Source organism: Chlorocebus sabaeus, chromosome 14 (assembly GCF_047675955.1).
Source record: "Chlorocebus sabaeus isolate Y175 chromosome 14, mChlSab1.0.hap1, whole genome shotgun sequence".
Lineage (NCBI taxonomy): Eukaryota > Metazoa > Chordata > Mammalia > Primates > Cercopithecidae > Chlorocebus > Chlorocebus sabaeus.
Genome location: NC_132917.1, coordinates 28,623,572 through 28,638,530, shown reverse-complemented (window position 1 = coordinate 28,638,530; position 14,959 = coordinate 28,623,572). Strand labels below are relative to the sequence as shown.

At 39.0% G+C, this 14,959-nt stretch overlaps 1 protein-coding gene across 1 annotated transcript in view; it reads right to left on the bottom strand.

Annotated features, from left to right (window-relative positions):
* WDR43 (WD repeat domain 43) overlaps window positions 1-14,959 on the bottom strand; it is a 56,676-nt gene that overhangs the window by 4,573 nt on the left and 37,144 nt on the right. Inside the window, exons 12-16 of the mRNA XM_007971063.3 lie at window positions 8,558-8,644; window positions 6,903-6,934; window positions 5,198-5,261; window positions 2,197-2,310; window positions 1,390-1,459 (exon numbers count right to left, since the gene is read on the bottom strand). Of these exons, the coding sequence (XP_007969254.3) occupies window positions 1,390-1,459; window positions 2,197-2,310; window positions 5,198-5,261; window positions 6,903-6,934; window positions 8,558-8,644 (367 nt within the window). The remainder of the gene's footprint in view (window positions 1-1,389; window positions 1,460-2,196; window positions 2,311-5,197; window positions 5,262-6,902; window positions 6,935-8,557; window positions 8,645-14,959) is intronic.

Below are 14,959 nucleotides of genomic sequence, written 5' to 3'. Positions count from 1 at the left end.
CGGGTTTTTCAGGGGTAACTATGCCAATCCATTGGTCTAGCTGTAACTCTACATCTACGATCAATTTGCTACTCAGGATATTTGAGGATGATCTAAAATGTTCTCTTTTTGACATTTCCAGGTTTTGTTATAAGATTCTACTTGGCGGCTGAGGCAGGAGAATGGCGTAAACCCGGGAGGCGGAGCTTGCAGTGAGCTGAGATCCGGCCACTGCACTCCAGCCCGGGCGACAGAGCAAGACTCCGTCTCAAAAAAAAAAAAAAAAAAAAAAATTCTACTTGGCTCATAAAATGACTAAACTGTTAGTACATGACAAAAAGCACAGCCCAGTGCTGTGGGTCATGCTTCTATTCCCAGCACTTTGGGAAGCTGATGCGAGAAGACTGTTTTTGAGGCCACATGCACAACACCAGCTTGGGCAACAAAGAGACCTCATTTCTACCTTAAAAAAATAAATAAATAAAAAATTAGCCAGGCACAGTGGCTCAAGCCTGCAGTCCCAGCTACTCTAGAGGCTAAAGCAGGAGGATTGCTTGTGTAGGAGTTTGAGGCTGCAGTGAGCTATGATCGACCTCGAGCCACTGCACTCCAGCCTGAGCAATAGACAGACCCTGTCAAAAACAACAACAAAAAAGACTTGTTCTTTGAAGGCTTGATCAAATAACCTTCAAAATTTCTGGGCGTATCTTGTGAGAGGTTTTATAAAGTCAATTTTAGAGCTACTGGCTTTTTCAAACTTTTTATTTCTTTTAAAGTCAATTTTGGTCATTAATGTTTCCTTAAAAATTAACTATACCACCTAGATTTTTAAATGTATTAACATTAAGTTTGTTCATATAGTGTTCTTCTATTTAAATCTTTTCCATACCTGGCCGGGCACGGTGGCTCACACCTGTAATCCGAGCACGTTGGGATCACTTGAGCCCAAGAGTTTGAGACCAGCCTGGGCAACATAGTGAAACTCTGTCTTGACAAAAAATCTCAAAGTTGGTCAGACATGGTGGTAGCACGCCTGCAGTCCCAGCTACTCAGGAGGCTGAGGCAGGAAGACTGCACTGAGCCCAGGAGGTCAAGGCTGCAGCGAGCTGTGAGCATGCCATTGCACTACAACCTGGGCAACAGCCTGAGACCCTGTCTTAAAAAAAAAAAGAAAAAAAGAAAAAAATCTCTTCCATACCTAATGCCCTTTTTTGTCATTGTATTATACTTGTGCCTTTTCTTTTCTTATCTGATCAACCACAGACTTTTGCCATGGACTTGCCTATTTTAATTAGAGGAGGCTTGCCAAAGGAAGATTTTACACTGATGTTTCCACAAAGATAACAGAACTCAGTCACTGAAAACTGAATGTTGTAATTCTAGACTCCATCCCATGCCCCCAATCTTTACCTTCTTCATACACCAACTTTGCCTTCTGTCCAGGGGAAGGTGCTCCCTTTGTTTTCTCTGATGCTGTTACCTGGAAGAAGATGAAGTACTGTTCTGAAGTAGAGTGTAAGCATATCCCAAGTATCACAACCACCAGCATTCCCAACCTTCCCACTGCTGCTAACTCACCCTCCACCACCGTAATGGAGGACTTTCACACAATACAGAGCAAAAAAAAAAATCCTTCAGATACAAGAGAGAAAGAATTACTCTGTAAAGCTGAAAAACTCTGAGGTGATTAGAATATCTTTCTGTGCCAGAATTTTAACTGTATAAATACCCTGTAACTTACTAACTGTATAACAATTGAAACACAACAGTGAGAAAAAAATGTGAGTAAAAGTTGAAATAGGCACAACTAAACTTCCTTACTGTCAAATTGATAAGCTTTCCAAGTTAAAGACTAGATCCTGATTTACCAATTTCTTATTGAAACAGGGAGCTCTCAGCCAGGCGTGGTGGGTCATGCCTGTAATTCCAGCACTTTGGGACGTCAAGGTGGGAGGATCCCTTGAGCCTAGGAGTTCAAAACCAGCCTGGGTAACGCCATCTCTACGAAAAATTTAAAAATTAGCCAGGCATGGTGGTGCATCCCTGTAGTCCCAGCTACTTGGGAGGCACCTGAGCAAGGCTGCAGTGAGCTATGATCACGCTACTGCAGTGCAGCCTCAGCAACAGAACAAGACCCTGTCTCAAAATGATCCCTATTCCTCTCTCCATTCCTACCAAATCCAAAAGTTTTAGCCCAGAACAATACAATTTACTCACTTGTGTAATCAGAAGAATAAGCTTTCCATGAAGGTGTGAAAGTTTCTGAAAAGTTTTGACTCTGCTTTCCATTAACTGGTAGAGCGTCCCCAGCTGGGGTACCAGGTCAGGCAACTAGAGAAAAAAATGATCATTTGGCACTATTAACATATTAGAGATGGCAAACATGCAAATCATGCTCAGCTATGCCTCAGTATTTAGCCACTGCACCACACACATCTGCTTACAAGTACTTCCAGTGGCAGTGGCTACTTGCAACACAGCCTAACAACATCACGAATTTTCACAGAAGACCCTCAATGTCCTAAGAGGAAAAAATAATAGTCTTATAAAAAAACAACGATACAAGTGCAAGAGAGGGAAACTGCAAGGTGGGACTTTTCTGTATTGATTGAATTATTTCAGATAAGGCCAATATCCAGTATAAAGTATACAGGAAATTAAAAATGCCTCTACCACATATCTCCAGGCTAAAGAGGCTTTCCTCTGAATCTTATCCTCTGATGCTAACATATTATCTACCCTTACTATAAGGCCCAAAGAGGTAGAGAAACCTTTTCCCAGCTCCCAGAGACCAGCAGAACACAATACAAAGCTGACCTTTTGCATTTTAAATATACTTCCTGTTAATGAGTCCTCTGAAGCATGCTTACAACATGAAAGTAGGACACTCTCTTTTCTGCTCCCATGTTGCTCTCATCGGAGTCTTTTGTATTGAGAATATTGCTGTTACATTTGGAACACAACACGACTGATAAAGGCCTGGCTCCTCCAGGTTCGTTGAGCAATAAAACAATGGTAATTTGCCTTTCTCATAAAATCTTAAAGGCCCTTGCTCTCTCTACTTTCACACAGATGATCATTTTTAACATTATGAAAGGAAACCATCATGGCCATAATTTTTCTATCCTAGATCAACTATAAAAAGCAACTGGAAAAATATAAATGCCTCTTTTTAAAGGAAGCCATTTGGAAGTCCAGAACAAAGGTCTTCCTGTCCCACTGCCTTCAAACACCTGCATCTGGTTAATTTTCCTCCCATCTCTGGGCTCTAAGAACAATGCTGGCGGCTGGGTGCAGTGGCTCACCCGTGATCCCAGCACTTTGGGAGGCTGAGGCAGGAAGATCACCTGAGGTCGGGAGTTCGAGACCAGCCTGACCAACATGGAGAAACCCCATCTCTACTAAAAATACAAAAATTAGCCGGGCGTGGTGGTACATGCCTGTAATCCCAGCTACTCGGGAGGCTGGGGCAGGAGAATCATTTGAACCCGGGAGGCGGAGGTTGCGGTGAACCAAGATCGTGCCATTGCATTCCAGCCTGGGCAAAAAGAGTGAAACTCCGTCTCAAGAAAAAACAAAAAAAAGAACAATGCTGGCTTTCCCAACTCACCCCCTACCCCTAGGACATGCTTTCATCTGTCCCTGTAGCACTACAGAAAAAGGGACCCCACTCTTTACCCCTGATTAGCCTTTCCCTGCACTCCTGTTTCTGATACTTTAGTAAATAAGTGTTTCATTCAAATGTTAACTTTAAACAGCAGACAGACATGAAAATTAGTAAAGCAAGGTTTAAGGTGACTGCATTCCAATTTATCACCTCCCTTTTGTGTCCCTGGTCAGACTATGAGCTCCAAGAAGATGGGGACCAGAGTGTTTTGTACAGTGATGAATTCCCATGCCTGGCATAGCCCTTGGCTTAGAGAAAGCACTTAAAAATATCTGCAAAGGAAGGAAGAAATGAAGGAAAAGAGCGAGGAAAAACATGGTTTCCTCAATAACTGCTACGGGCTGAGGGGCCCTCCCTATACCATTCTTTGGTCTGTTCTGCCATGACCCTGAATGTTATACCACGACTATTCTGATAGTTATACCTCAGGAGTTGATTCCAGAAAAGACTTCACTACAAGGCCTCCTGGTCTCTCCTCACTTCTAAGCAAGTAACTGAGGCCACATTAGTGTTGCCCCATTTGCCATCCAGATTCCTAAGATTCGACATCTGCTGGGATCGTTCATGCAACTGTAATACCCCTCGGCCACCCTCTTACCAGTGCTCCCAGGTCACCTCCCAAGAATCCTACAGGTTGGGAGACCCAGGATCCATCCTTACTGTTATCTCCACGCCATTTCAGCATCTTACCGAGTTCTCCCCAGACACACAAAGAACAAACTATTGACCTCAAAACGGATTAACCAAGTTTTCCCTAATTCAAGCCACTGAAGGCAAACGAGCCAGTGACAGAGAACAAGGGACTGCGACAAGGCAAGAGCTGGGTGTGACTGTGTTAAGAAGAGCTACAGTTTAAAGAACAATTCAGGATTTTTTTACAACTATCCACTAAAAACTTAAAACTTAATGTAAAACACTAGATAAAGAAAAAGAATTGAATACTTTCATTTCCAGCTTAAAATATGACAGATGTAATGATGTGGCAAAGAACCCAACTCATATTATGAATACAAATTTTTTTTTTTTCTGGTGTTGCTTTCCCTCTTCTATTTGCATAGGCGATCAAGAGCTGACAGCAGCACCAGCAAATCGTCAGGTAGTAAATATTTATTTATGTTACTGTTACCATTAACTACAGTTTATCCTCCTGGGGCAAGGCAGGACAGACATGTTAGCATGTATAAAAACATTTAAAACTTGCCAAGTGTGTGTGTGTGTGTGTGTGTGTGTGTATAGAAAAACATCTAAATCCTAGTACGCCATTATATAACTTTTCTCCTTTCTGTATTTGTAAAGATCTCTATAGAATACATGCTAATTTTTAAATCGGGGGGGCAGGGAGAGACCAATTTATAAAAGGCCACAGCAGTGACATCATGAAAGGGCTCGTGTCATTGCACCTGGAGTAAAACAAAATCTCTAAAGGAAGCATCTAACGGCTGAAGGACAGATGGGGAAAGGATGGTTTTGTTCAGCCATACTTGTCAAAGTTTACAATCCTTATCAAAGCCAAACTATTCTTACTCGGCAACTGAAGCTGAAAAGACTCACCGTGGACAGGTAAGATGCATGAACTGTTAACACACATTTTAGCCACTGAACCATTAGCACAGCACTGGGGAAAAACAAAACAAAACCCAAGTAAACTGATGTTCACAAATTCAAAAGTAAATGCAACTGAGCTATTACAAAAACCCAGACAGACAAGTGAAGATCTATAAATGTTGCTCTGTGAAGATGACTATAATAAATATTATCACTGTGTATATATCACTTTCCGTTTTCTCTTTCAGATTATCTGAGATCTGTGTCATAGATCTTGGGCAGGGATTGGGGGCCACATCAGAGAACAGGACAAAAACCCCTTCCTCTATAACAGTTCAAGAATAAGGTCGGGCGCGGTGGCTCATGCCTGTAATCCCAGCACTTTGGGAAGCCAAGGCGGGCGGATCACGAGGTCAGGAGATCAAGACCATCCTGGCTAACATGATGAAACCCCGTCTCTACTAAAAACACAAAAAAATTAGCCGGGCATGGTGGCAGGTGCCTGTAGTCCCAGCTACTCGGAGGCTGAGGCAGGAGAATGGCATGAACCTAGGAGGCAGAGCTTGCAGTGAGCTGAGATCGCGCCACTGCACTCCAGGCTAGGTGACAGAGAAAGACTCTGTCTCAAAACATAAATAAATAAATAAATAAATAAATAAATAAAGCCCATGTTTTGCTTCATAATTAACTGATATGAGGGCAGTAATCTTCATCCAAATTGAGTTCAACTGGTTTTGCATTTTATGTTAACGATAAACATAAAAACCTATTCTGTCAAGAACAGCAGTTCTCTATTAACATTAAAAGGCAAATACAGACCAAAAGTGTGCAAAAAACAATCACAATTAATGAATTATTTAGTTTTCCTCCTTCGTGAGCTCAGAAGGGTTATGCAGCCCATGAGAAAAAAATTTTTTATAAGAAAACCTACATATTTTACTATCTAGATACTGATGATAATATATATACTATAAGCTTAGGATCTTTAAGATGTCATCTTATTTAAATGTTTGATCAGATTATCAAGAAAAAAGACACAATATTTAGTCTTTTAACTAAAATATATTTTTACAGAGTCTTAAGCAGCTATCAGAGGTTTGGCAGGTACTATAAGCAGCTATTTTGTGATATCAACACTAAGTTATTAAATAAAATAAGACTAATCATTTAAATGACCTGCTAATAAAGCTAAAATATCTATTTAGGCATTCTCCAAAAGAAAACTATAATAAAACGCTAAGAATAAGAATCATTCAACTTAAAATAAGGGAGGTGACAGGGGGTTAATAGTTGACATTTAAAGAGTTTTACTGGCCAGGCGTGGTGGCTCACACCTGTAATCCCAGCACTTGTGAGGCTGAGGCGGGCGGATCACGAGGTCAGGAGATCGAGACCATCCTGGCTAACACAGTGAAACCCCATCTCTACTAAAAATACAAAAAATTAGCCGGGAGCGGTGGCGGGCGCCTGTAGTCCCAGCTACTCCGGAGGCTGAGGCAGAAGAACTGCGTGAACCCAGGAGGCGGAGCTTGCAGTGAGCTGAGAGCACACCACTGCACTCCAGCCTGGGCGACAGAGCGAGACTCCGTCTCAAAAAAAAAAAAAAAAAAAAAAAAAAAAAATTGTTTTATTAGTTAGAAATCAGAACCACCTAATATTTAATTTCATGCTGTCAGACAACACTGTTTTTAAGTCACATGTTTAATCTTACCTATTAGGATGTCCTTGTAACCTCTTTGTAAGCTAAGGGAGAAAAAAACACTATTAACAACAGCACTTCAGACGCAACCAATGCTGTCAATTCCTATGACACAATGACAATACTGAGAAATTATTATTCTAATAAGTAGTCTATTTTAAACCAGCATAATATAGTCTATGAAGACATTCCCAAAATCAGAGTAATTAGCTGATAAAAGTCTAGGATAGGACTTATATGAAGGAATGTCCAGAACTGGCAAATCCACAGGCAGAAAATAGCTTAGTGATTGCCAGGAACTGGGAGAAGGAAGAATAGAGAGTGACTGCTAATAGATACAGGATTTCTTTTTGGGGTGACAATTGCATAACTTACAAACATACTGAAAAACACTAAAATGTATACTTTAAAAGAGTTAAATTTTATGCTATGTGAATTATATCTCAATTTTTAAAATACAAAGAAAAAAATCAAGGTTAGGCAAATTTTTATAGTAGGTAATATTACAAAAACATATGATCACCCTTTTCTATACAAGACACTGCTTTTTTAGGTACACAGTTTTCTCCACCAATAACAGTACACCAGTCCACATGTTAATACTATAACTATACTTGCAAAATACTTCAGCAGCATGTTAGACAAATGGAATCCAAGCATAATTTCTAATTACAAAGAATACACTCTATTTTTAGGCCTAATTTTTAAAAATGTATACCCAGTCTTGTAGGGCAAGTTTCAGTGAAATTATGCATACTTTTTTTTTTTTTTTTTTTTAAGTGAGGGGGCCGGGTGCGGTGGCTCACGCCTGTAATCCCAGCACTTTGGGAGGCCGAGATGGGCGGATCACGAGGTCAACAGATCAAGACCATCCTGGCTAACACGGTGAAACCCCGTCTCTACTAAAAATACAAAAAACTAGCCGGGCGTAGTGGCGGGCGCCTGTAGTCCCAGCTACTTGGGAGGCTGAGGCAGGAGAATGGCGAGAACCCGGGAGGCGGAGCTTGCAGTGAGCCGAAATCGTGCCACCGCACTCCAGCCTGGGCGACAGAGCAAGACTCCGTCTCAAAAAAAAAAAAAAAAAAAAAAAGGTGAGGGGGTCTTGCTATGTTGCCCAGGCTAGAGTGTAGTGGCTATTCAGAGGTACAATCATAGCGCATTACAGTCTTAAACTCCTGGGCTCAAGCAGTCCTCCCACCTCCAATTCCATATTGCCAGTCACAGAGATTAACAACCCATCTGTGATTAAGAAAATCAACACATATAAAAACGGTTTCGGTGTTAGGTTAAGGTACCTCACAGGACATAATGGGAAAAGCCAAAATGAGAATTTGGGAGCTTTATGTTGGGGTGTTTACAACAATTATTCCCATGTAGATAATATCCCGTACAAACAGCATTCTGTGCCACAAGTTCCAAGTGCCTCCAGGTAAACAGACACACAACAGCCATTAGCAGAATAAAGGTAAAACTGCCAATGACATTTCCTTTCACTGCCCCAGGAATTAATCATTTCACTTTTTTTTTGTCTAAAGTACTTTCTTTCATCCATTATTCACTCTAAATGCCATCTGTCCTGACGTATTACAAATCCATTTCTCTAACTACTGAATTTTCCATTTAACTCATGGCATTAGGATGCTAAAATGAAAAAAGCAGTCAGTTACCTCTTGTAACAATGGAATAACAGTATGCAGGGGCATCCTTAATACAGTCTTCTTTATAAGGTTTACATTCCTAGTTTGAAGTACTTTCTGTGAGAAAATAAAAGGATTATTAAGATGAGCATACTCACAAACCAAGGACACTACAGGGAAAAAAAAAAATCTGTAAAAATGAATTCTTTACATCATTTAAGACCAAGGCAATAAACTACAAACAGAATTCTGCAAAAATAAAGGTTGGAGGGACTGAATGGAGTATGTTATATTATGTCCTGTGGTTAACAGACAAGCACAGTCTTTGGGTATCAGTAAATTTACTTCGTTACTGAAGTAATTTTACTTCTTTGTGTTTTATTAAAACATCTCTAGACATTTGAATACAGACATACGCCACTTTAGAGATGTTCCCAAACCTCCATTTTATGAAATTTGAGCTGTATCCCCCCTAGAGTGAGCAAAACAGTAAAATTACTCAGAAAGCAAGAAATCCTTTTAAATTAGGTGTCAAATTTTTGGTAAAATTTTACGCCAATCAAAAGATGACATAATGAGAGCTTGAATCAAAATCCTTTAAGGGTACGTCTATGGTAGAGACCCAGTCTCCACACTGGGTTACAGCAAAGGACACAGAGCAGATCTGTTCTGGTCCTGCCCCTTAGAAGCACATCTTCTGGGGCAGGTTGTTCAACTTCTTCAAGCCCCACATGCTTTATAGAAGTAGAAGGTGAAAATTAGGGTCCTTTTGAAAGAGTTTAGTCCCAGAGAGTCTTTCTAATGGTGTCTGTATTTTTTGGTGATGGTTGTTGCTATAAATGTGCTCAGAATAGAAACAGCAGTGGCACCGAAAGGCAAAAATAGAGAAAGTTAGTTTCCAACCTATTAATGTATTTATTTGAAACAGGGTCCTCATTCTGCTGCCTGGGCTGGAGTGCACTGACATGATCACAGCTCACTGCAGCTTCGACCTCCCAGGCTCAAGGGATCCTCCTGCCTCAGCCTCTTGAGTAGCTAGGCACACCACTATGCCTAGCTAGTTTTTTAATTTTTATTTTGTAGGGCTGGGGTTTCATTATGTTGCCCAGGCTGGTCTCAAACTCCTGGGCTCAAGCAAAGCTCCTGCCTCAGACTCCCAAAATATAAGGATTACAGGCATGAGCCACCATGCCTGGTTTCCAACCTACTTTAACAGTTCCTAAAATATTTTTTCAGAATTCCCTATGGATTTAATTTGCTTGTAAAGCTATCTTTACACTAAGCCCTTCTAAAACCATCAAGTACTATTTAAAAACTATCACTGACACAATTATATAGTTTGTTTCTTATGCAGAAGAAATAAAACATTTTATACATCATTACTGAAGAACTGAGGGATAGACTATACTGATTTAATCATCTTAACCTAAATTTTCATTTTCAAATAACCAGAATACAAGATTCAAAACAAACTATGCTGATATTAACTTTAACAATTCAAGAGGTGCTTGATGACACTAAATACTCCTCAAACCATCTCTTCATTATAAATAACAGCACAAAGTTCCAATAATCTAGAGGCTATAGGAAACATTCTGCATGAACTAGTCTACAAATTATCTTTTGATATACAACATGCTCTTGTAAAGGTCTCCAATTTTCACAAGATGGTTACCCAGACCACCAGGCTTCATTGTCTTAAATGGCCAAATAGAGTGGCAGCGCATCAGGTCAATGAATACAACCCTAAAGAACCCTGAACTTGTTCTCCATTATGTATACCGAGAAACCAGAAAGGACTGAAACATAATGGAAGGTTCAAAGACAGGAGGTTTGTGAAAACCACAAGTGCTCTAAATAGAGAATGATCATATAATTTCTTGTCCAAACTGGGACACTTCTGTGAATGGAAGGAGTCACTATTAATTATACCAAGATGAGAGGTATAAACCAGAACTGGTGCAGACAAAAAAGTATGGCCTAGCTATTTAGAAGTTATCCCAAACTGTAGGGCACAAGAATTTTTAACAAGCTCTTGGATACTTCCATGCCCACTAAAGACCAAGGCTCTATAGTAATGATTTTCTAATTTAAAATAAGCAAATAAAAATACGTTATCCCAAACTAAGTGAAATGATAAAAAACAGAGAAGTCAGCCTCATTCATTTCTGTAAGGATGTATGTAAAGAAACAAACCTAGAAGCCATAGTTACAACTACTAAAAAGGTGGTGTTGAAGACAAGATTTTTCTTTTACAACTTTACTGCAGTACACATGAAGCATAATAAACACCACATACTTAAAGTGTACTACTTGATCAGTTTGACATACTCTTTACCCATGAAACAAATACTATGATAAAAATAAACACTGTTATCACCCTCGGGTCTCCTTGGCTCCCTTTAAATGTATCCCTCCTTCCACACCCATTCCAGGCAGCTAATGAACTACATATTGGTCTGCTTTTCCAGAATTTTTATATAAATAGGAATTCATATTACTTTTTGCCTGGCTTCTTTCTCACAGCCTTAGTTTGAGATTCATGCATACTACTGGTCTATTAATAACACAGTACTTATATTGCTAGATAAACAATTTGTTTCTCCATTCACCTGTTAAAGGACATATGTGTTCTTTCCAGTTTGGGGCCATTACAAAGAACATTCACGAGCAAGTCTTTGTATGAACGTATGTGTGTTACTCTCTTGGTAAATATCTAGCAGCAGAATGGCTGCATCATATGGTGGATATATCCTCAATTTTTAATAAACTAATTGTTTTCCAAAGTAGTTATACCATTTACATTTCCACCAGCAACACAACATATTTGAACTTCAGCTGCTCTACATCCTCACCAACAGATGGTATTATTGTCTGTCTGTCTCATTTTTATCAACCTACAAGGGGTGTATGCAAGCTTTATTTCATTGTGGTTTTAATTTGCCTCTCTGTGATAATTAATAATGCATAATACCTTTACACGTGCTTATTGGCCATTTGAATTCTATTGTGAAGTGTCTGTTCAAACCCTTACCAATTGCTTTTGAGTTCAGATTCAAATCCTTTGTCTAACTTGAGTTGCTAATATTTTGTTACCAGCCCTCAGCTTGTTTTGTTATACTCCTAACACTGTTTTTCCAAGAACAGAAGTTTCTAATTTTGATAAGGTTCAAATGACCAATTTTTTTCTTTAACATTTCATGCATTTTGTGCTATATCTAAGAAATCTTTCTCCACTCCTGTTCACAAAGATGTTCTCCTGTTTTTTCCTAGAAGTTTTGTAGTTTTAGGTTTTATAGTCAAGTCTACAGTCTATTTTGCATTGATTTTGTGAAGGTGAGATAAAACTGAGATCCATTTTTTCCAATTGTATGTGGTCTATTTCTGGACTCTGTTTTGGCCCCTTAATCTATATTTATTTTTTCACCAATATTAAACTATCTTGACTACTAGAGCTTTATTTTGAAATCAACTGGGTGATTCCTCCAACTTGTTCTTTATTTTACCATTTCTTTGGTTATTCAATGTCCTTTGCATTTCCACATAAATTTTAGGATAGGTTTGTCAATTTCTATGAAGGTGGCTGACAAGGACTGCTGGAATTTTAATTGAGAATGGATTAGATATATAGATGAATTTGGGGAGAATTCTTGACCCTTAAAATACAGAATATTCTAACCCATGAACAGGGCTTAGACCTCTATTTACTTAGGTCTTCATTAACTTCTCTCAACTGTTTTAATTTTCAGTGTAGAGACAGTTATATGTTTTAGATATACCCTAGGTATTTTTTGGTACTACTATAAATGGAACTTTTAAAAAATATTTAACTTAAATGCTTTTTAAAATATTTAAAAGTATCTCCTATGGGTGCCATGAATTACATAAATACGCTTCTCTTTTTGCATAAGCTACAGACTAATTCATTGAGTTACAATTCCACCTTCCAAACGCCATTAATGTTAATGCCAGGTTTTCTATGACAGACAGTATTAACCTCTTGCAAGCACCCACGTTGTACCCCTGTCACTGCTCACATTCTTCTTTTGTTCTTATTTTTAATATCCTCATAACTATGTATCCTCATAAGGCAGCTTTTGAGAAGGGGGAAAACTTTTTTAGAGGGAAAAATGTTACTTCCCTCTTTCTTTATTAGAGTACAGAATGTATAAATGCATAATCTCCTAGGTAATACATTATAAGAACGTCCATTCTTTTCTTTTTTAAAAAAGGGTTTACTTGGCTGAGAGCGGTGGCTCACGCCTGTAATCCCAGCATTCTGGGAGGCCGAGAGGGGCAGGTGACCTGAGATCAGGAGTTTGAGACCATCCTGGCAAATGTGGTGAAGCCTCGTCTTTACTAAAAATACAAAATTAGCCGGGTGTGGTGGCACACACCCATAATCTCAGTTACTTAGGAGGCTGAGGCAGGAGAATCACTTGAACCTGGGAGGTAGAGGTTGCAGTGAGCTAAAATCGCACCACTGCACTCCAGCCTGGGTGACAATCCATCAATCAATCAACAGAATAAAAATTTTCTGAAAGGGTTATTTTATGCCAGCACTTTGTGAGGCTAAGGCAGGAGGATTACTTGAGAACAAGACTTTGAAACCAACCTAAGCAACACAGCAGACCCTGTCTCTATCAAAAAAATGTTAAAAATTAACTGGCTATGGCAGTCCCAGATACTCGGGAGGCTGAGGTGGGAGGATCACTTGAGCCCAGGATTTCATGTAGTGAGCTACAATTGCACCACTGCCCTTCCAGCCTAGGTGACAGAGACCCTTGTCTCATTAAAAAAAAAAAGCAGAGGGGCATGTGTATTTTATGCTCTATACTTTTCAAGCACACAATTTTTCATCATTCAACCACTTCTCTATTATTTCTACCTAAGTAACCTATACAATTTAAGAAGTGTTTTCATAAACAGCATTTTACTTTTCCTTTCAACAACCTATAACACTTAATGAAAGTTACACATTAACATCTTTGAAATGTTCCTGCCAAAAATGATTTTAAACTGAATCTCTTCTAGCTTATAGATCTAACCAGATCTAGATCTAGATCGTCAAGCTTCTAGATCTAACCTATATAGAGAATAAGATAGACAAAGCAATGTGTTAAATGATACCACAATGATGCAGTATGCAAAATACTGAACATGGAACTCTCTACTGCGCAAATAACCTAACTTCTCCAAAAAAATAAACTGCAAGACACAGAAGGGGCATACCAACTAAATACAGTGTAGACTCTGTTGAAATCTTGTTTTAAAGAAAGTAATAGGCTGGCACAGTGGCTCATGCCTGTAACCCCAGCACTTTGAGACCCCAAGGCGGGTGGATCACGAGGTCAGGAGTTCAAGACCAGCCTGGCCAACATGGTAAAACCCCGTCTCTACTAAAAATACAAAAATTAGCTGGGTATGGTGTCATGCACCTATAATCCTAGCAACTTGGGAAGCTGAGGCAGGAGAATTGCTTGAACCAGGACCCGGGATGCAGAGATAGCAGTGAGCTGAGATTGCGCCACTGCACTCCAGCCTGGGCTACAGAACAAGACTGTCTCAAAAATAAATAAATAAAGCAAAACTTTAAAAAAAAACTTTGAGACAATCAGGAAAATATAAACACTAATATTTGATAATTTTTAAAGAATTACTTTTTTGAGGTGCAACAATGGATTATGGTTATTTTTTAAAAGGATGTTTTAAGTTGAATGGGGTATATTTATGGATAAAATGTATGTAATCATTTGAGACTTGCTTCACCATAACTTGGGGAGACAAGTGAGACTATCAACAAATCAACAGTTGATTGGCTAGTATTGATAATTTTTGAAACTAGGTAATGAGTTCGTGATGGCCCACTGTACTATTCTAAATGTTTTGAACTGTTTCTTAATAAGAAAAAGCAAAAATTTGTACTCGATTCATTTGTACCTACTGAGGAAGGTTTCAAAGCATAATTAGTAGGCAATGAGGGCAGTTAAGTTATATTCCGTTTCAAAAACACTATTAATTGTTTTCTACAGATTTTTCACCAAATCTTCACCCAGGTTTCTATGCCATGGTAAACTAAAATCTACCTCCACAATACATTCACAAACTATTTTAAAAGTAATTTTAGGATCAATGTACCCTAAAAAAACGGATCAAGTAAAATCAGACACACTACTCACAGGTTATGGATTAAAGTCACACTGACATTCAGTGAAATCATAACACTGCTCTGAGTCATTCAGAATAAACGCATTAGCAAATGTCAACTGCTTTAATCTGATCAGGCAGTACTTGAATCCAACCAGTTTTCACTTAAATGTTCTAGATAGAATGCTGTCAAACTGTAGAATTTACGAGAATCAAACTGAGTAACTTCATACAAGCAGTCACCAACTTACACAGAAATCAAAAATGTCTCCCATTATACAAAGT